The sequence below is a fragment of the Tiliqua scincoides genome, chromosome 2, assembly GCF_035046505.1.
Source record: "Tiliqua scincoides isolate rTilSci1 chromosome 2, rTilSci1.hap2, whole genome shotgun sequence".
NCBI classification, from domain to species: Eukaryota; Metazoa; Chordata; class Lepidosauria; order Squamata; family Scincidae; genus Tiliqua; species Tiliqua scincoides.
The window spans coordinates 134,417,223-134,439,432 of record NC_089822.1 but is presented as its reverse complement, the minus strand read 5'-3'; the positions used below and the strand labels follow the sequence as shown (position 1 = coordinate 134,439,432).

At 46.5% G+C, this 22,210-nt stretch overlaps 1 protein-coding gene across 4 annotated transcripts in view; it reads left to right on the top strand.

Moving 5' to 3' along the window:
- BAZ2A (bromodomain adjacent to zinc finger domain 2A) overlaps nucleotides 1-21,179 on the top strand; it is a 69,526-nt gene extending 48,347 nt beyond the window's left edge. For 3 of the 4 annotated variants that reach the window (XM_066614291.1, XM_066614294.1, XM_066614290.1), the window contains exons 16-29: nucleotides 170-244; nucleotides 673-844; nucleotides 1,788-1,847; nucleotides 2,061-2,205; nucleotides 2,872-3,458; nucleotides 5,011-5,233; nucleotides 5,714-5,869; nucleotides 5,982-6,145; nucleotides 6,971-7,254; nucleotides 12,083-12,215; nucleotides 13,062-13,208; nucleotides 13,484-13,716; nucleotides 13,979-14,122; nucleotides 15,877-21,179. In XM_066614291.1, coding sequence (XP_066470388.1) covers nucleotides 170-244; nucleotides 673-844; nucleotides 1,788-1,847; nucleotides 2,061-2,205; nucleotides 2,872-3,458; nucleotides 5,011-5,233; nucleotides 5,714-5,869; nucleotides 5,982-6,145; nucleotides 6,971-7,254; nucleotides 12,083-12,215; nucleotides 13,062-13,208; nucleotides 13,484-13,716; nucleotides 13,979-14,122; nucleotides 15,877-16,045 — 2,692 coding nt within the window. In that variant the 3' untranslated portion in view covers nucleotides 16,046-21,179. The remainder of the gene's footprint in view (nucleotides 1-169; nucleotides 245-672; nucleotides 845-1,787; nucleotides 1,848-2,060; nucleotides 2,206-2,871; nucleotides 3,459-5,010; nucleotides 5,234-5,713; nucleotides 5,870-5,981; nucleotides 6,146-6,970; nucleotides 7,255-12,082; nucleotides 12,216-13,061; nucleotides 13,209-13,483; nucleotides 13,717-13,978; nucleotides 14,123-15,876) is intronic. The other variant, XM_066614293.1, reaches the window with a different exon arrangement.
- The last annotated feature ends 1,031 nt before the right edge of the window (nucleotides 21,180-22,210 follow it).

Below are 22,210 nucleotides of genomic sequence, written 5' to 3'. Positions count from 1 at the left end.
TTATAAATAGGATTGTGTATGTGTGTCGAGGTGAGAGCAATGAATCTTGAATGTGTATTGTGTAGAAGTTGTCCCAAGGGGAATTGCTTTCCATTCTTCTGCCATTGATGAAATTCTTCTCTTGTGTGTGTTCTAATCATTCCCCTCCCCTCCTTTCTAATTTGTACAGTGAAATTGATAAGACTCTAGAGAACATGTCCAACCACAGGAGAAACAAATGGATCATTGAGGGGAAATTGCGCAGGTAAGAACCATTTGATCAAATCTAACTTGGTGGTTTAGAAACATTTAGCAACGTGCTGTCAGTAGGTGTGCAGTGGCTATTAGTTGAAGAAGCTGGAGAACATACACATCATTTTAAGGTATAGAATCCAATCCTGATGATAGGGCCCAGACTAATTTATTAATTACTTCATCTTATACTATTATCAGTTTATGAGAGGATTTAGACAGAAATAAAACCTAGCTCTCATCCCTTTGTATATGAGGCCATCTAAGGAAATTGTTCCAATTCACTAGTTTTACATCAGGGAAAATAATGTCAGCTCATTCAGGTTCAATATCGGGGAGCTCTTGATTTATGAAACTTATACTCTTTGTTCCAGTCCCAAAGCTCCCTTCCTCTGAGGATTTTACACTCCTTCTCTCTTGTGTCCTGTGGTTGCACTATAGATTGAAGATTGCCCTAGCCAAGAAGACAGGGCGACCAGAATCAGAAATCACTGGATTGGAGGAAGGGCGATGGCGGCGAAGTGCTCGCATCACTGAGGAAAATAAAGACCTGGAAATGGAGGAGGAGGAGGAGGAAAGGAGCAGGGCATACAAGACCCGGAAGAATGATGAAGTAATGGCTCTGCTGAGGAAGGGCGTCTATCTTACTTTAAGGAATAAATGTGACTGGTGTTGATCCCTTAACACAGGGGTGCCCAAACCCCGGCCTGGGGGCCACTTGCGGCCCTCAGGGACTCCCAATCCGGCCCGCGGGGAGCCCCCAGTCTCCATTGAGCCTCTGCCCTCCAGAGACTTGCTGGAGCCCATGCTGACCCAATGCAACTGCTCTCAACATGAGGACAGCTGTTTGACCTCTTGCATGAGCTATGGGACGAGGGCTCCCTCCACTGCTTGTTGTTCCACATCTGTGATGCAGCAGCAGCAGCAGTGAAGGAAAGGCTAGTCTTGCTTTTTGCAAGGCCTTTTATAGGCCTTGAGCTATTGCAAAACCTTCATTCATTCATATAAGTTCCATCTCTGATATATTCATTTATGTAAATTTATTCAAATTTGAAATGTAAATTAATTCTTTTTTCCTGGCCCCCGACACAGTGTCAAAGAGATGATGTGGCCCTCCTGCCAAAAAGTTTGGACACCCCTGCCTTAACACATAGTGAGAAATCTGAATAGTAACTTCTGATGGACCAACTACTTGCTCTATAGTAGTGCAAGCCTTTGAACATTTGTCGGGTTCCATCAGACATGGATGTTCAAACAATTTGCAGTTGTCCAAATAGAAAATTAATTTTTTTTTTTTGGTAACTCTTAAAGACTTCAGAAGTAAGGTTTTGTCTTCTGCACCTTTGAAAGTATGGTAGGAGGGAGGGCTTTTGTCTCTTCTTTTGTCTGGGAAGTTTGGCAATCCCCAGGAAGTCATAGCTGTAATCAAATATAGCGTTCCTCTCATCTGTCCCTCCCACAATTCAGCTGATTCCCACTTGGGTGTGTTAATGTTTAAAAGCAAGCCCATCCAGAAGGTGAAGCTTTGATTCTAATTTGTCTCCTTTTCTCTCCAGAATGACACTCCAGTTTCCAGTGCGCCTGTGCTGGAGAGGCAAATTGAAAAGCTTTCCAAGGTAAATGTTTGGGGTTGAAGATGTTAGGAAACATTGACTGGAAGGTGGGAAGGAATGGTTAAACTTAGCAGGGGGATAGCAGTGATCTGGGTTGGGCATTGGCAATAGGGGGGTCCTTGGAGATGTTTCACTCCTGCTGTCATCCCCAGAGCTTCCTATACTGATGTTCATTTTCTTAACACTATCAATCTTTTATTGTTCTTCTTGCTGCAGCGCCAGATGTACTTCCGCAAGAAGCTGCTCCATGCCTCACAGTTGCTGCGGGCTTCCTCACTGGGGCAGGATCGATATCGACGCCGGTATTGGGTGCTGCCCCATCTGGGTGGGGTTTTTGTAGAGGGTTGTGACGTCTCAACAGGTATGTGGGGTTCAAAAGTGTAGGGGCTTGTGGGGGGCTGCCTTTTCACAATGGCTGGTTTGTTTGGAACAGGGAAGGCCCTCTAGATCCCGTCACATGATTTGGCAAGAAAGGACAGATGCACCTTGGGGCAGGATGTGGCTTTTTTTAGACTGCAGAACTTGTTGCCACAAGGACTAGGATGCAGCAACTGACCAGAGAGTAGCACAAGAACGGATGGGACCATGGGGCAATTTGGACTTTCAGGTCAGAAGAATGCAGTAGAAGCAGGAAATGTGACCCACAGGCCTACGAAAAGTACACTTTTAAATGAAGCTGGCGTTTTGGCTGAACTCAGGTGGGGAGTAGAAAAGAGAAGCAGCATGGCTTTGTTTTGGCTAAGGCTTTATTCCACAGGCCTTGTGTCTGTGTCCATACTATGCTTGAGACTGCAGCTGCATGTCATGTTGACTCAGCAACTCTTTGCTATAGAGTCCTTGGGAGAGAGCACTTTGCAGTGGAGAAGCAGGGGGAGTAGGATGCATACCAGTTCTATATTCTCCCCTTTCCCCCTGTGATTTGCAAGGTAAACATAGGACCCGAATACTTGGGGGAGGCTATTTTTTTAAAGGGGGAAAGCATTAAATGTGGTGAATTCCACACAACTCATTTTTGTTGCTCCCCAAGCAGCTTCTCCTGAGGTGCCCAAGCATGCACTGGAGAAGGAAGAGGCTCTGAAAGAGGAAGAGTGTGAGGCCCCACCAATCAAGAAAGAGATCAACGAGGCAGCATCAGTCCCTGATTACATGAACTGCACCACTTCTCGATCATGGAGCCGGCCATGGAGGGATAGTGTAGGGCTGCCACAGCCTGAACCCACACTATCCAGGTTGCCCGAGCCCACACCCATGCCCATCAATGGATTCTTGGAGGACTCTGTGACCTTAGGCCAGTCCCAGCATGATCTCAGCCAGTCAGCATTCCTGTCCTGGCTTAGCCAGACACAACAGGCATCTTCTCTGCTTAACAGCTCTGTGCTCACCCCAGACAGCAGTCCTGGCAAAGGGGACTCAGTACCTTCAGAGGAGTTACCAGACTCAGCGGTAGAGGATGAAAGTGCCACGGAAACGCAGGTTGCCTGGTACAACCTTCTGCCCAGGGCACCCAGCAATGACTCTCCAATCACTACCACCATTGACCTACCCTCCCCAAAAGCTGTTCCTCAACTGTGCAAGCCTTCAGCCAGGGACCAGCCAAAAGCCTCAACCCGACAGGTGAATGTTATTCAGAAGCTTCTCCTTACTAGGAAACATAGGCCCCAATTTTGACCTTGATGGATCAGCAGGGAAGTGACTCATTGAGGTGTACTGGAAATTATATGTAAAGCCTTGGCTCTGCCTTGGTTTGGAGACCAGCATCTTTGGGGTGGAAGGGCCTGTGTAGTGGCTGAATCCACATAACTATCGCTTGCATCATGCTTGGGGCTTTTAGTAGGATCTCTGCTTTGAACTGCATCTCTAATCTGTCCAAAATAGTCATTAAAACTCCTGTGATGACAAGAACTTGCCTGTGTAATGTTAAAGGAAGAACAAATTTTCTGTTGACAGAAAATATAACAAGAATCCAAGGACTGAAATGAGAGAGAGAGAGAGAGAGAGAGAGAGAGTCAGCCTTAGAAAGGGTTTCCTAACTCTAAAGTCAATTTAGGGTTATCTTCTTTGTAAATTGTTGGAATTTCCTTCCAGGGTGGCTTTCAAGGTAAAGGCTACAGAGCCATTTCTTGGGATACTTTAGCTATATTGTAGATTCTGCCATAGGACAATGACTTGGTGTTTAGATGATGCAGCATCCCTTCCAAATCTGACTGGCTGCAGTCATAGGCACTGGTAGTTCTGGGCACCCTGCCGTCCCAGGGTCGTGGGCAAAAATGTCACCCCCGACTGGAATTGCGGTGACGTCATCATGTCACCTCAGTTCCTTCTGTTATTATCACGCTGCTCTGATGGCCTTGCTCTTCTTCCCCTCTTCCATTTTTAAAGGGGAACAAAGAGGAGACCAACTGAGCGGCACAGTCCAGAACTATACCAATAGTGGCTACGAGCTCACAGCAACTGTTGGCATGATTCAGTGCTGATCTGATGTCCGTCCTGTCTTTTCTTTAAAGGGGAAAGAGGAGGCAGCCCTCAGATCGGTGTGGAATCTCACAGATAGTGGCTGTGAGCTTACAGCCACTATCGGCAGTGCTGGGCTGTGTTGCTAACAGCCGCCCCCTTCTTCCCCATCAAAAAACAAAAGAAGGGGGAGCTGCAGCCATGGGTTTTGCGCTTAAAAAAGAAAAGTATAGAAGTGGATGCTGCTCAGAGGCTCTATCCCTGTTTTTTTAAAAGTAAAAAAGGTAGGCTGTGAGGAGGCTGTGACCACCACTTTTTTTGCTTTTTTCCTGGAAATAAAGTTATAAAAAGCTATTTAAAAAGTTATTTTAAAAAACTGAGTGCGCATCACAGGGGAGCTCCTCAAGAGGAGTGGGTGGCTGCTCCTCACCTTCAGCCTGCCACCCGTGAGCACTAGTCCTCACTCTCCCCCCCCCCCCCCCGGCATGCTAGTGGTCATAGGGGAACCTGACAATCTTGTTTGTATATATCTTTCTCTTGTGTCTCATCTCTGGCAGTGTACATTGTGGGGACAGACATACATTAAGTTACAAACTTCCTTCATGCTCACATAGCACACTGAGGGTGGATATGATGGAAAATAGGGCCTAGTAGTTCCACTAGATGTGACAACTCTTGCCTGATCTGACCCATCCTGAACTTTCCCTTCCCATAGCTGAATAGCCTCTCCACAGCCAGCTCATTGCCACCACTGGCTTCCACGCCTCTCCATTCTGGCTCCAGGATCCACAGTACGTGCTCCAGAACTAAGGGTGCCTCCAGTAAGGCCCAGGAACCTCTAGGACAGCCTAGACGACGGGGCCGCCCCCCCACCAAACTTTTCAAGCAAATTGAGCAGAAATACTTGACGCAGCAAACGGCACAGCCTATACCTCCAGGTATGAGGAGATCTATGCGATCTGATTCTGTGTGGGTGTGTTCTTAAAAGGCTTGTATATATTTATAAGAAGGATGATAAGGAGAGGAAAGAAGGTGGTTTGACATTTGTGGGATAACAAAGACTGAACTATAAGTGACATTTCCATTCCCAACTGATAGAAGCCCCTCTTTAGTTTCAGAGACTTCGTAGAAATTGTAATGTGTCTTCATGTTTTCCTTTGCCAAGATGAGAACTAGAAATGTTCTCTATTTAAAAAGCAAGCTGACACTCCCTAGGATTCTGCAGTAGAGATAATATTCTCTGTGATTCTCATTCCTAACAAGATTCTGTAATGATGTTGCTATGCATCTCCTCCTCCTTGTGAATACTGCTCTGCCACAGGTCCCTGAGAGGGGCATTGGGGTGCTAACATGCATGGAATATGAAGAGTGCTGGCTTGTCAGTGAGCTCACTCACTCACTCCCTCTCTTCCTTGTAGAAATGCAGAGTGGCTGGTGGTGGCTGCAGGACCCCGAAGAGCTGGAAGCTGTGGTGCAGGTGCTGCACCCACGAGGGATCCGTGAAAAAGCACTGCACAAGCACCTCATCAAGCACAAGGAGTACCTCCGGGAGGTGTGTGCCCGAGCTGCCAATGGTAAGAACTCTCCATGTTGTGGGCTGGAGGGATGTGATGAGCTGCAGTGCTCCTGTCACCACCACATTCTTCTTCTCTTTGACTGTGTGGCTCTTCTTGCCTTCCCACTTAGATCCCATCTTCCAGACACATCCGGAGGGTGTCAGCCACCTTGTCTCTCAGGAAGCCCTGGCTCAGTGGTCTGTGACTGAGCGGGCCTTCGAGGCAGACCTGTCTGTACTTCAGTGGGTGGAGGAGCTGGAGCAGCGGGTGCTCATGGCTGATCTACAGATCCGAGTAGGTACCAAGACCCACTGCCAATGGTGATGCCGCTCTTGGCTTGTGTGAGGAGGGAGTGGCATGTTGCACATCGTCTTGGAGGTGTCTGACAGCCTCTAGCTCTACAATAATTCAAAACCTACATGAAGGTTTCTGCCTGTTTCTGGAGTCAGAAAACTGTCATTATTTAAGAGAAATTTATTTATTTAACCTTTATTTAAGAGAAATAACCCTGGTCATTTAAAAATACTGCTATAGAGCTGAAATTGTGGCACTTCTCTTCTCATTTATGGGCACTACCTTTGCTAGTGGCTACTGCACCTAGTGGACATCCTTGCACCTGTACTAACTTGCAAATAGGTATTCCTTTCTCCACTGTTTGTTTTTGGTTGTCTTTGCTTTTGCCTCCTTTATGAGAAAAGAAGAGGCAAAGAAAACAAAGCCAGTTTTTGGTCGTAAGCTCCTTGGGTCAGGGACCACTTTTTGGGGGGGCATATGGCACTTTAGATTGTGTGTTATGCCAGTTGACGGTGCTATAGGAATAATGGATGTTTTCTTATTTTCAGGGACTGGCTTAATATATGGTTTTTGAGGGATTGGCTTAATATCTACATAGTTTTTATGTTAGTTCTGATAAGTACATCTTTCATGTGAGCTCCTTCTGGATACTTGTGGCACCAGGCATAATGAATATTTAGGATGAGACTATTCAAGGGCACTCTTCCCCCCAAAACTGAACAACAGCAAAGCCTAGTTTGGGATGATTTGTACTTGGAAAGAAAAAGTGGCTATAGCCATCACTTCCCCCACCCCAATCTCACAATTTTGTTTTTCTTCCACCAGGGCTGGACAAGTCCAGATCCTGACTCAGTTCGAGATGACTTGCAGTACTGTGAGCATGAGCTGAAGCTTCTGGAAGACATCACCATCAAGAACCGGCGTGAAGGACCAGCCCTGTGGCGCAAAACCACTCATCCTCTGGACTTGGCAGTGCTCCGCCTGGCAGACCTGGAGCAGAACCTGGAGAGAAGATACCTCCGAGAGCCCCTCTGGCCCCCACATGAGGTGGTGGTAGAAAAAGCTTTGCTGAATAACCCCAATTCCCTGGAGCTGGGCACTGCAGAGATGTGAGTGTTGACTAAATTGCCTGGATGCTGCCTCTGGCTTTGAGAATTAGGGCTGAATCCCTGTTGGGATTCGGGCTGAATCCCAACCTGGAGACCCCATAAGTGGCTGACATTTGAAATAATAATCTTAAAATGCTCTTGTGGGGATGTGTGTGGACTTCTCAATCACAGGAGTTCTGATAACTTCTGGATCCCTTTGCCAGATTTGCTAAGAAGAGGAAAGAAAGTTCTTTGGTGGTTGTGGCATGAGCTAATTTAAGTAATAGAAAGTTGTATATGCTGTGACAAGTGTTGACATTGTACTGATAGGTCTTCAGAATGCACTAGGCCAGGGGTCTCTAAACTTTTTGGCCGAAGGGCACAGCAAATATTTGGCATGGTGTCGAGGGCCGGAAAAAAATTAAATATACAATTTAAATAAATACATGAGATATGGAACTTAGATGAATGAATGAATGAATGAATGAATGGTCTCAAATGTCCAGGATTTCTCCAAGCACCAACACAGGCCAAGAAATAATGCACACACACTTAAATGGACCCCCATTCCCCCACCCCACATGCACAACTCTGGTTGTGTTTGGTCAACTGGGCCCGAGGCTCTCAGGGGATCAGAGGCTGGCCGTGTGCTGGATAGCGGCTCATTGCAGGCAGCATCTGGCCCCTGGGCCGGGGTTTGGAGACCCCTGCACTAGGCCAACAGGACATATCACAGTCATGTTTCTGTCATGAACTTGACTTTTGGCTCTTAACATGATGTCATTTTAGCTGTAAAAGTTGGAAGTGAGAGGGCCATTTGGACTGAAGGAACTCAGCTGGCTGTGACATCTTTCTCTCTGAGCCTGTTACATATGTTCATGGTCTGGGTACAATTGAGGATAAATCAACTTAGGGTGCAATCCTAACCACTTATGTCGGTGCTTTCCAGCAGTGACATAAGGGCAATGCAGCTCCGAGGTAAGGAAATAAACATTCCCTTACTTTAAGAACATAAGAACAGCCCCACTGGATCAGGCCATAGGCCCATCTAGTCCAGCTTCCTGTATCTCACAGCGGCCCACCAAATGCCCCAGGGAGCACACCAGATAACAAGAGACCTCATCCTGGTGCCCTCCCTTGCATCTGGCATTCTGGCATAACCCATTTGTAAAATCAGGAGGTTGCGCATACACATCATGGCTTGTACCCCATAATGGATTTTTCCTCTAGAAACTTGTCCAATCCCCTTTTAAAGGCGTCTAGGCTAGACGCCAGCACCACATCCTGTGGCAAGGAGTTCCACAGACCGACCACACGCTGAGTAAAGAAATATTTTCTTTTGTCTGTCCTAACCCGCCCAACACTCAATTTTAGTGGATGTCCCCTGGTTCTGGTATTATGTGAGAGTGTAAAGAGCATCTCCCTATCCACTCTGTCCATCCCCTGCATAATTTTGTATGTCTCAATCATGTCCCCCCTCAGGCGTCTCTTTTCTAGGCTGAAGAAGCCCAAACGCCATAGCCTTTCCTCATAAGGAAGGTGCCCCAGCCCCGTAATCATCTTAGTCGCTCTCTTTTGCACCTTTTCCATTTCCACTATGTCTTTTTTGAGATGCGGCGACCAGAACTGGACACAATACTCCAGGTGTGGCCTTACCATAGATTTGTACAACGGCATTATATTAGCCGTTTTGTTCTCAATACCTTTTCTAATGATCCCAAGCATAGAATTGGCCAACTTTACTGCTGCCGCACATTGGGTCGACACTTTCATCGACCTGTCCACCACCACCCCAAGATCTCTCTCCTGATCTGTCACAGACAGCTCAGAACCCATCAGCCTATATGTGAAGTTTTGATTTTTTGCCCCAGTGTGCATGACCTTACACTTACTGACATTGAAACGCATCTGCCATTTTGCTGCCCATTCTGCCAGTCTGGAGAGATCCTTCTGGAGCTCCTCACAATCACTTCTGGTCTTCACCACTCGGAAAAGTTTGGTGTTGTCTGCAAACTTAGCCACTTCACTGCTCAACCCTGTCTCCAGGTCATTTATGAAGAGGTTGAAAAGCACCAGTCCCAGGACAGATCCTTGGGGCACACCGCTTTTCACCTCTCTCCATTGTGAAAATTGCCCATTGACACCCACTCTCTGTTTCCTGGCCTCCAACCAGTTCTCAATCCATGAGAGGACCTGTCCTCTAATTCCCTGACTGTGGAGTTTTTTCAGTAGCCTTTGGTGAGGGACCGTGTCAAACGCCTTCTGAAAGTCCAGATATATAATGTCCACGGGTTCTCCCACATCCACATGCCTGTGGACCTTTTCAAAAAATTCTATAAGGTTCGTGAGGCAAGACTTACCCTTACAGAAGCCATGCTGACTCTCCCTCAGCAAGGCCTGTTCGTCTATGTGTTTTGAGATCCTATCTTTGATGAGGCATTCCACCATCTTACCCGGTATGGATGTTAGGCTGACCGGCCTATAGTTTCCCGGGTTCCCCCTCTTTCCCTTTTTAAAGATAGGCGTGACATTTGCTATCCTCCAATCTTCTGGCACCATGGCCGTTTTGAGGGACAAGTTGCATACCTTAGTCAAGAGGTCTGCAACTTCATTCTTCAATTCCTTCATAACTCTTGGGTGGATGCCATCAGGGCCTGGTGACTTACTGATCTTTAATTTATAAATGAGGTCTGAAACATCTTCTCTTTTAACCTCTATCTGACTTAACTCCTCGGTCAGGAGGGGCCGTTTGGGCAGCGGTATCTGCCCGAGGTCTTCTGCCGTGAAGACAGATGCAAAGAACTCATTTAATTTCTCTGCCATCTGTAAGTCTCCTTTTATCTCCCCTTTCCCTCCCTCACCATCCAGAGGGCCAACCGCTTCTCTGTCGGGTTTCCTGCTTCTAACATATTTGAAGAAGCTTTTATTATTCCCCTTAATGTTGCTGGCCATGCGTTCCTCATAGTCTCGCTTGGCCTCCCGTATCACCTTCTTACATTTCTTTTGCCACAGTTTATGTTCCTTTTTATTCTCCTCATTAGGGCAAGACTTCCATTTACGGAAGGAAGCTTCCTTGCCCTTCACAGCCTCTCTAACTTGGCTGGTTAGCCATGCGGGCACCCTCCTGGATTTAGTGGAGCCCTTCTTTCTTTGTTGTATACACCTCTGCTGGGCCTCTATTACTGTTGTTTTAAGTAGCCTCCATGCACTCTGGAGAGACTGGACTCTTTTTACCCTCCCTTTCAACCTCCTTCTAACCAGCCTCCTCATTTGGGGGAAGTCTGCCCGTCGGAAGTCAAGGGTTTTTGTTAGAGATTTGCCTGGTATTCTTCCCCCAACGTGCATGTCAAAACAGATCGCAGCACGATCACTGTTCCCCAATGGCTCAGTAACGTTTACATCTCTAACCAGGTCCTGCATACCGCACAGTATTAAATCCAGAGTCACCTGTCCTCTGGTGGGCTCTGTGACTAGCTGCTCTAAGCCACAGTCATTTAGCACGTCAAGAAATCCGGTCTCCTTATCGTGACCAGAACACAAATTGACCCAGTCAATATGAGGATAATTGAAGTCCCCCATGATTACAACCCTGTCCCTCCTTGTCACCTCCCTGATCTGTTTCCTCATTTCAAGGTCCCCATCCGATTTCTGGTCTGGAGGACGATAGCACGCCCCCAGTATTACATCGCTGCACAAGCCTAGTAATTTAACCCACAGAGATTCTACGGTGGAGTCGGACCCACCTTCAATCTCTACTTTGCTGGATTCTATCCCTTCCTTGACATAAACGGCCACCCCACCTCCAACACTCCCTCCTGTAGAGTTTATAGCCTGGGATTGCGGTATCCCAGTGATTCTCCGCATTCCACCAGGTTTCCGTTATGCCCACTATGTCAATGTTTTCCCTTGTCACCAGACATTCCAGTTCTCCCACCTTTGCTCGTAGACTTCGGGCATTCGCATAAAAGCATTTGTACACGGAATGCCCTAGGATGGGCTGCTTATTCGCTCCTTTGTCCCCACATCCTCTCATTGTGCCAAACCGTCTATCACATCCCATCACGCTACCTTTCCCAATTTCTTCTCCTACTCTGCCTTTGTCTTGTTGTTCTCTAACCTCCCCATCCTCATCCCATAGGGATGAGGAGTCCCGAACCGGATGCCCCTCGGCTCCTGTCGACCTTCCCCCAGGGATCAGTTTAAAAGCTGCTCTGCCACCTTTTTAATGTTATGCGCCAGCAGTCTGGTTCCATTCTGGTTTAAGTGGAGCCCGTCCCTCTTGTACAGGCCCCGCTTGTCCCAAAACGTTCCCCAGTGCCTAACAAATCTAAACCCCTCCTCCCTACACCACCGTCTCATCCACGCATTGAGACCCCTGATCTCCGCCTGCCTAGCTGGCCCTGCGCGTGGAACAGGTAGCACTTCAGAGAAAGCTACCTTTGAGGTCCTGGCTTTCTGCTTCCTGCCTAAAAGCCTAAATTGAGGAGGCCTTCCTGAGTGACACCCAACTGCAGGATGCAGTACATGTCGCATTGGCACCACTATACCAGTGCTGGAAAGCACTGACATAAGGGGTTAGGACTGCGCCCTTAGTGATCTGAGAACTAAATATAACAGGAATTGCTACCCAGGGCTGTAGTTCGTTTAAGGCCGATAAGCTCTGAGCAAAAAGTCCTGGATGTTGTTCTCAACTCTGTCTTTCACAGAGGTTCAAGTGGTGATGTACCAGAGTGCTATTTCCTCTGAATGTTTCTCTCGGCAACAGCTGCCAAGAGCCTCCAAACCCATCGTTTCTTCTGCTGATCAAAGTTAACCTTGCTCCGTCTAAAGGTTACTTTTTCTTTTGCAGTACATACGAAATCACACCACGTATGCGGACATGGCGCCAGACCTTGGAGAGATGCCACAGTGCAGCTCAAGTCTCTCTGTGCATCAACCAACTAGAGCGCTCTATTGCCTGGGAGAAATCTGTTGTCAGAGCTGTAAGTAGAGGACTGGGCTGTAGGGAGTGAGGGGGGAGGGGGAAGAGCTGTTTTAGAATAGAAAATATAAGAAAAGAATGAAGAGCAAATTTGGTTAACTCAGGAAATTGCTGACATAGAGAAGAATGATGATTTCTCTTGCTTTTTTAGAGCTGTGGAAATTAAGCTTTACCTGGAGATGAAGCAGTCCAATTAGATTATTGGAAAGATCTTGCTATTCCAGGAGGGTTAGTTAGAACCTAGATCTGAGCTGGATAAAACCTTGCTATAAAGGAATTAATTGTTGGGAGTTTGCTCAGAGTTCAGCTTTGGCCTTGGACTTTAGAGCAGGGGTGTCCAAAGTTTTTGGCAGGAAGGCCACATCATCTCTCTGATGCTGCGTTGGGGGCCAGGGAAAAAAAGAATTAATTTGCATTTAAAATTTGAATAAATTTACATAAATGAATATATTAAAGATGAACTTATATGAATGAATGACGGTCTTGCAATAGATCAAGGCCTATAAAAAGCCTTGGACAAAGCAAGACTGGCCTTTCCTTCACTGCCACTGCTGCATCACAGATGTGAAACAACAAGCAGTGGAGGCAGCCCTCATCCCACAGCTCATGCAAGATGTCAAACAGTTGCTCTCACTCTGAGAGCAGTTGCATCGAGCCAGTGTGGGCTCCAGCAAATCTCCGGAGGGCCAGAGGCTAATTGGAGACTGGGGGCGCCCTGAGGGCCGCATTGGGAGGCCTCGAGGGCTGCAAGTGGCCCCAGGGCCGGGGTTTGGCACCCCTGCTTTAGAATGAGATTTCAACTGACTTGGGCCGAGTCCTCATCCCTCCTTTCTCTCCCTGCCTTCAGACTTGCCTAGTGTGCCGAAAAGGGGATGATGATGAAAACCTGCTGCTATGCGACAGTTGTGATCGTGGCTGCCACCTCTACTGCCATCGGCCCAAGATGACGGAGGTGCCGGCTGGCGACTGGTTCTGCTCCCTTTGTATTGCTCAGGTACAGGCTCCATGTGGACTGTAATCTGCCTGTTCCCAACTCCCTGAACTTTCCTTCTTTACTGGCAGGTCGTTCATTGCCTCACAGTTTGTACTGGGGTAGAACAATCTTTTTGTTCTGAGAGAGGGTGTGGCTTGTGTGTATGTGAACCAGAGTTGTCCCTAGCAGGTAGCATTAGCCCTTGAGTGTTGTAGCTCTCCCCGAAATGGTTTCTTGAATTTGGGTACTGACGTCAATTTATCCTCTCTTTCCTTCACAATTTCTCTGTGTTGTAGATGCAAGGAGACTACCAGGATGATTACTGTTCTCCACGGCGCGGCAAAAAGCGGAAAGGTGGCAATTCTCTGTCTCCTTTAGGGAAGGAGGAGCTCAGCCCTCGCTCCCAGGCATCTCAGCAGCGCAGTAGCCTAGCCAGTGTACCAGCCCGCTATTCCGGTGAAGCCCTCTCTCCCTCCAAGCGAAGAAGAGTGTCTGCACGTGGCCAGAGTGCTGACCTTGCCTTCTGCGAGTATGTGTCTCCAGTGTCAGGTTCCATGGGAGATGCTTGTGGAGAATGCAGAGCGGAGGAAATGGGGAATGGGTCTACACCACATAGGTGGGAATTGGAGAAGGGACTGAAACCTATATGTTTGCCTGGAGCATCATTCTTAGTTCACTTTGCCCTGGGAAGAGTTTATGAATAGAACCTTTCTGTTCTCCTTCCTTGGAAAAACCTTTCTTAGCCAGCTCTTCAGTTACACCAACCCTTTGTTTTGACCTCCCTTTGCCAGGATCATCCTAATGGAGATGGAATCCCATGAAGCTGCCTGGCCCTTCCTGGAACCAGTTAACCCCCGGCTAGTGCCTGGCTACCGCAAAATTATCAAGAATCCCATGGACTTTGCCACTATGAGGGCTCAACTGCTGCGGGGTGGGTGAGTATCTTACAGAGAGGTTGACAATTGGTAGTAGGACTGGGTCAAAATATTTTGAAAATCCAAATGGCCACACAAGTAGGAGAATAAATAACTGGCTCTTTCATCCTCCACGCCTGCGATCTGAGATAGTTGCCCTCATTCTCCAGGCCGACCCCGGTTGGGGCATGTGATGACTTAGTATAGCTGGAGCTTGCATGCTGTGGTTGCTTGCAGCATTCTGGCCAGGAAGCCTGCTGTGTCTTGCTGAATAGCTACATTGGATTCACCAGTGGATTTGGTGGGGAGAGAAAATGTGTGGCAAAATCCAACCTAAAAGTCAAGAGAGCGGAGAAATCTACCCACTTGAGCATACTCTTTGGGAAGGCCTTTTTCTGTTTCCCATTTGGGGGCTTGGAGAGACCTCCCATTTTTGCCAAAGTTCTTGGGCAGAGAGACAGGAAAGCAAGAAGCCTCGACGCAGGTGCAGTATCTGAAAAGGCCGTGTCCAGTTAGATTGGTGGGTAGTGCTGTGTGTTTGAGCAGCTTGAATCGGAGCCCTGTGCAGCTTTCCTGACAGTGCTCCAGAGCTCAGCGGTGATGTCATGGCCGAGTGCTCTGGAGCTGTCCCTGCACAGCTCCGTGTGGGCTTTGCAAGCTCCATGTAAAAATAATATGGAATAGTAGTGCTAACTGGCCCAGTGATTTTAATGTTAACCTTTTTCCATGCAAGAATCTGCAGCTGACCTGCTTCCTTCCTGACTGATGGAGATGGCCACAAAGAAACATTTCCTATGTTCATTGGCCCTTCTTCTGTTAATGAGCATGTTTGGCCTGTTACGAAGCAGCTGATACATACCCCCTGCCTGCTTCCCTAATTATTCCTGCAAATAGCAGAACAGTGGGGGTGGGTTGGGCAAATGGAGTGGCCTGAATTTGGACAGACCTTAATCTGGTGTGATATAGTGGCTAAGAGCCTGAGCTGTGGACCACAACTTTCCCAGTTCAAATCTTACTTCTGCCATGAGCTCACCAGGTTGCCTTAGCCAAGCCTCTTCCTCTTAACCTTAAGCATTCCCCATCTGCAACACAGGGGAAGGGGTGCGGTACTTCTGAGGTGCCTTTCAGAGTGGTTGTAAGAACAATGTTGAGAACATAAAAATGAAAAACTTTGCATGCTCAAAGCATTATGCAAATGCTATTATTATGAGCACCTCCCCCATTTAAAGTCATGACTTTAAAGTCATTCTTATTTAAAGTCATATAGGGCACAATCCTAACCCTTTCTGTCAGTGCTTTCCAGCACTGGCATACCGGTGCCAATGGGACGTGTGCTGCATCCTGCAGTTGGGTGGCACTCAGGGAGGCCTCCTCAAAGTAAGGGAATGTTTGTTCCCTTACCTCGGAGCTGCATTGTCCTTATGTCAGTGCTGGAAAGCACCAACTTTAGGGGTTAGGATTGTGCCCATAAAGTCATTCTTCTTTAAAGTCATAGAATGTGCATCTAATTCTAGAAGTGGAAGTTCTGTAAGAAATGACAGTGGCCCATTGTTTGAAATTTAAACCTGCTTTGATAATGTGTTACTGATGGATAGCCAATGGGAAGAAGTGAGAGGAGGAAGGGTCTCAAGAGGTGAGAGTTGCACAGCAATGAGATGGGTACAGCTGTGCGGACTCTGCCACCAGTTACGATGCTGTACAGCAGTCCCCCATCAGCAGTGATGAACCTTTTAGTGTTCCCTAGAAGCTGACCACTGCTCTGTCCTGTTCCCCAGGTACACAAGCTGTGAGGAGTTCGCTGCTGATGCTGCCTTGGTGTTTGACAACTGCCGGACCTTTAATGAGGATGATTCGGAGGTGGGCAAGGCAGGACTGGCCATGCGCCAGTTTTTTGAGAGCCGGTGGGAGGAGTTTTATCAGGGAAAACATGAGACAAACCCATGAAGCTGGCAGAATGGGGTGAAGTGAGAGGAGCCTTTGGGGAAGCCCCTCCCCTTGTACCCTGTGCTGCACACTGTCTCTTCTGGAGCTCATCTTGCTACCTGCTGATTTATTTTTTCCCCCTCACCGTGACTGGACTTGGATTGGCGTTTAACAAAGGGGCAGTCTTGCTTGCTGCCTGGATCCTCAGAAACCTGCCCCCCACCTCTTCACTTCAAGCAACACCAACTCTCTGACTGTGTAAGCCAAAAAAAAAAAAAAAGTTTTTTTCAAAAGGAAAAATCACCACCCATAACCCCACCTAATGGGGAATATTTAATAATAGCAATAGTTCTTAGTGAATGTGTAAGAACACTTTTTTCTGTGCAGTGTCAGTACCATGCATTAATGGCCAGTAACGTGGACGTTAAGTTTTCCTCCTTTTAGAGTCACGGTGAAATATGTAAAAGCTGATCGCTCCTGCCTCTGGGAATGACAATGTTGATGACACTGAAACATGCTGCTTCTGTACCCCCACCCCTTCCCTCCCAGTTCTGTGTCTCTTGGCTTTCCCCCTTTCTCAGCAGCTACCATAGTTGTGACTCATTTCTTCCCCTGACCTCTAGTCTCCTGGATGAAACTAAGAGCAGATGTGTATTGAGGGAGGAAGGAAGGAGGGGGATGTTGAAGGACTGTGCCCACCTGGGCGCAAGGTGTGGCTCCCTCTTGAGAGTGTCACTGTATTGCAGAGCATCCCTGTAAGCCTCATGTCTCTTCATTTCCCAAGACATGCTACTTCCTCTGAGAGGTGTTCCCTATTTTGAGCCCTTTGCTCTTTGACCTAGTTAATCTAGATCAGCACCCTCATTCGCACAGAACTGGTTTATTCCAGATTTTGTTTCTAAGGGAGTTGAACAAAATGGGAATAATCCACAAGTGTCCACCAAGAAGAGGATATCAACTAGATCATACTTTTCTCTAGACATGCAATCTACAATTAAACTGGATTAATGTTCCTGCTCTTACCACACACATGCCCAGCATTCCACAGGGAAGGGTCAGTTGACGAATTTATTGCAGAGAGGGTTTTCTCTCTGCTCTGGGAATCCAGCTCATTTTTCCTCTGATTTTTGGGTGATGTGCTGCAATATATCACTTGGCTACAAGGAACCAAAGTACAGGAGCTTGTGGGCATGGGGATGAGGAGGACCTGCATTTTGGGTGGAAGGGATAGCATTTTGGGATACCCCCTTCCAGCTCTTTGGGAATTGTGGAGATTGTGTCATGGGATCCTGGCCTTATTGAATGCTACCCCACCCTGCCCCAGCATTATTCCTCAGGGATGGCTACTGTCTACAAAGCTTGATCTGCAGTTTGTCTGTGTGTGGTAGGATTGCCTATTTCCTGCCTTGGAACATGACTCCCAATCTAAATGACAATGGAATTTTCTCTCTGAGAAAGATGTGGGATTGATCCCCTTGGGAGGAGCACAGTCCTTCCATCCTCTGATGGAGCGAATGACAAACCCTGGCCTGTGGGTCAGATCCAGTGTCTGAAAATGCCTTCCCCGTGTGTTGCTTACAGTTCTGCAGCCACTTATCTTTCTAGCTGATCACCAACTTGCGCCGGGAGAAATCCAGGCACATAGCCTGCTGGGGTGACAGGCAGTGGAAGCTGCTGACTGTCGCAAGTATCTGGAGTGATGGGCTGGAAAGATAAGCAGCTATGGCATGGAATGGTAAGCACAGTGCAGGGAAGGCATTTTCCAGATGCAGTGGTCCCGTGGTTTCAGGTCTGCTGCTCTAATGGTTAGTCAGACCTCAGACTTTATGAAGAACAAGATGGTGAATTGTCACCATTTGACTCTCCTCCATGTTAAGTTACTGTTTCCTGAAAATGTGTTGAAATCTGCCAGGTCTGAAGGTGCTGCCTTTTTTGGTAATTGTGACTGGGATTTCAATTGGCTTTGGACTTGCATGTAAGTGAAGGCAAAGTAGTAATTTGTGTATTTCCCTCATGGTGAGTCATATCAGTGTGGAGGGAAATGTGCAAGTTTCTACGTGTGTGTGTGTGTGTGTGTGTGTGTGTGTGTGTGTGTGTACATACAGAAAGCATGAAAAGAGGAAGCCAGAGTAGCTCATGCTTAATCTGTTCTCACCTTGGCAAAATGTCCACAGCTGCCTTTGGTGTAAAAATCTGGAACTGCCTATAGATTTTGTTTGTTTTGTCTCGTTCCTATGTTTCCTTTATAGTAGTTAATTTCCAGATCACACACACGAATGGTTTTAATATTTAAACCCGTCTTCTAATCTCATTTTGTTGTGGGAATGCTTTTGCTTTCTTTTCTCTGCCCATTTATCTTCCCATTTAAGCAAGATAACTGTTGCACACAACTATCACCTGCGTGGGTGCCAGAGTTACCAAGACTTGGAACTTGTTATGCAAGTTCCTGAACCAGAATCCAAGGGGACGTGGGGAGGGCCAACTGCAACCACTCTTCAGATGAGGTGTGGATTTCTGACTCCAGGGAATGACTGAACAGAGTCTGCAGAATCCATATTCTGCACGAAGCTCCATGGAGAGAAAGGAGAGGTGTCTGAGCACATTCACAAGGCAGCCTTCTGGTGGACTGTGGCCATGTTGAGCATGGGAGGCTGATGTGAAATGGAGCCTTGGTTCTCATTGCTCAACTGCAAGTGTTGGCCATTGAACTTTTGGTGCCAAATACATGCCAGGTAGGAATGGTTGCAATTACCTCCTGTCCTGTCCCTCCCTTATCTGTATCTTGTTGAAGCAAGAAGCGGATAGAGATCATTGTGATTTTTTAAAAAACTTGGTGGCTGGTCCTCAAGAACAAAAAAGATCCCCGAGGCAACAGATTAAGCAGGAGAGAAATTGGCTGTCTTGTAGCTCCCATGACAGCATCTTCATCCATTATCTCCTAAAGGTACAAGACTGCCTAGCAATCTGTATTTCAAGTCATAAATGGGATCTCTGAGCACCCACCTCACACTGTTGCCGAGCAGTGGTTTCTCAGGAGAGAAACAGACTCGCCAGACCTGAACTACTTGCATTCAAGAGTCATAGGCGTTGAGGCTTTTAAACACCCTTTTACCCCAGCGGCCTGCTGCATTAGAGTGGGGGCGCTACTCTTGTTGGTTCTTCTCCAGTCTCTGTTCCAGGATGCTGGTCCAATATTTTCTACTCTGGCACAGTGACAAGGAGGAATATGGAAGAAATCGGAGGAAACAGCTTGATTCATTCATTTTTTCCACCACTTCAGATGGATCAGAGGAACAGAAAGCCACCCCCTGGAACCTTAACTCCCTTGCTGCTTTTTCATATCCAGCCTGGCTCCTCAAACCATTGTAATTACGGGTATCACTTAGGGGCACATAAATGGCTGGCAGGGTCATGTCAGGTGATGGCTTTCGTCCCCTGTATCCAGCTGCGCTACATCTGAGGGGTATGTGTGTATCTGTCTGTCCCTGCCCGCGTCAACCAATCCAATTGAAAGAGCTCTGATGTAAGTAAAATGTTCCACAGATGATGTAGCCTGAAGACCGAAACCTCCCTTACTGTGCTTCCTCCACCCCAATCTCACTTCCCCTCCCCAATTGTTTTCAACAAAACGTAGCCTTTTTCTATCAAATAACCTCAAACTTTATTTTAAATTTTGGGATTTTTTTTGCTTTTAAAATAAAGAGGTAGATTTGAAGTCTATTTGAAACTGACTTTATATTATGCATAAATATTTATATTTTATCTAAACTTGTTCTGTAACAAACTTCTTCTTGATGGGTCTTTTTTTTTTTTAAGTAATGTGTTTTTTTTCCTGATCTGTTGGGCTTCTGTTCTCGGTCATGGGAGTAACTAGAGTTTTGAAAGTGTTCATTGTTCTTAGTTTTGTTTTGTTTTTCTATAGAAATGTTGAACTTTTAGATTCAAACCCTCACACCTTATAAAGAATGAATCCAGGTTTGTCCTAGTCCTGATCTTCATTAGGGGAAGTGTTATGGTCTTACCAGTTTATCAATACCTTATTGTTTTAAGAAAGTCACATGGATTTTTTAAAAACTGAATTTGAGAAGTACAACTAGAATTGGCCTTATCATACTACCACTGCTTTTTCTTCCCTTTTCATCTTGATTTGTTATCAGAAAGGACCAACCAACCAATCCTTCATCCTGTGAGATGCTCTGAACAGCAGGAGGGGGGTGGGGGGGGAATCAAACTTTTTATATGAATAACCAAATGTGTTTGTTTTAGTGAATTTTTGATAATGTACAGTTTTTGTGAATTTAAATTGATTTCTTTCTATATTTTTAGGACCAACCTCATTTTTAATAAGGTTTAAAAGGAAGAAAAAAAGTATAGAATTCCTGTTTGTTTCCTTGTGATGTTTCCACAAGTACAGATGTTAGAGTGCTTGTCAAGTTTCAAAGAATAAACAAAAAAGAACCCACATTTGATAGAGAAGAATATGGTTGCAAATGTCGTCTTTCTCTTCTGCCTGCCCCCCCTTTTCTGGGAATCTGACACAAGCTGAATGTTAACTGTACTGGCGTGTCCTCTTAAGCCTTCGCTTTCTCTTGGACATACCTGCCCAGTGCCTGTTAAATTTTTGGCCTGCCTGTCGGATTGCAGCACCTTGGGAATCTTTGTAAGTTTCCATTTTAAGGCCAAATAAAAAGGTTTCTAGTTCTGAATGCTGAAAGAGAGTCTTGAAAATGCATTGGCAATGCCTGGTGAAATTTCAGTAGCAAGCAGGTTGGGGGTTTTTAGTGATCAGACCACAGACATTGTATGTCCTAACCATGACTGTTAGAAGTTAGAATAAACACAAAATATTCAAATTGTATGACTTAATAGAGTACCGAACTTTTCATGATACTGAATTTGGGTTACATTGGTGTAGAATTTGAGTGTATTTATAGAAAGGACATAACTCTGTCATACTGGCAGGACATTCTAATCCAAATTCAATATATCCCCATGAGAACGTGACATTTTATCCAAGACAGCCCAGCCCTAGGAAATCTTTACACTGTTACATGCCTGTCCACATATCAGAGGGGCTCTCCCTACCCAATAACAGTTTAAAACATGGTATCTTAGGCTGATCTTTCATGTGTCTAGGGTCTACACCTTTAGAAGACTTTAGGGTGTAACAGGACTTGCAAGAATAAATGCTCTGTTCTAAGAGTAAAGTCAGTGCAATTATTTTTCCTTTTACCTTGCATACAAGATAGCATTCTTTGTCCTGCAGTATTTACTGCTGTTTAAGAATCCTTCTCAACAAGCAAATGTTTAAAGGATGGGGAAGAAACTATGGGCGCAATCCTAACCCCTTATGTCAGTGTCTTCCAGCACTGGCAAAGTGGTGCCAATGGGACATGTGCTGTATCCTGCAATTGGGTGTTACTCATAGAGGCCTCCTCAAAGTAAGGGAATGTTTGTTCCCTTACCTCAGAGCTGCATTGTCCTTATGTCAGTGCTGGAAAGGATTGCGCCCTGTGTTTCCGAAGGGCTCCACGCTGGTGCACAGACCCCCTTCTGGCACAGCATCATGACTGTCATCTCAGGCCGCTCGGTGATGGTGATGTACATCGGGGTGCCCAAATCCCGGCCCTGGGGTCACTTGCAGCCCTTGAGGGCTCCCAATCCGGCCCTCAGGGAGGCCCCAGTCTCCAGTGAGTCTCTGACCCTCTGGATACTTGCTGGAGCCCATGCTAGCCTGATGCAACTGCTCTCAGCATGACGGCCAACTGTTCAACCTCTTGCATGAGCTGTGGGACGAGGGCCGCCTCCACTGCTTGCTGTTTCACATCTGTTTCACATCTACGGCAGTGCCAGCAAAGGAAAGGCTAACCTTGCTTTGTGCAAGGCCTTTTATAGGCCTTGAGCTATTGCAAGACCTTCATTCATGCATATAAGTTCCATCTCTAATATATTCATTTATACAAAAATTTGTAAATTTATACAAATTTGAAATGTAAATTCTTTTTTTTTTTCTGGCCCCCAACACAGTGTTCAGAGATGATGTGGCCCTCCTGCCAAAAAGTTTGGACATTCCTGTTGGACATCATCAACTTCCAGATTGCCGAGCTTTATGCAGAGCACACTTGGCTCAGCTGCATGGTTGTGTGGCCACACAGTTTATAGGGAACACAGGCAAAAGCCAGTCCT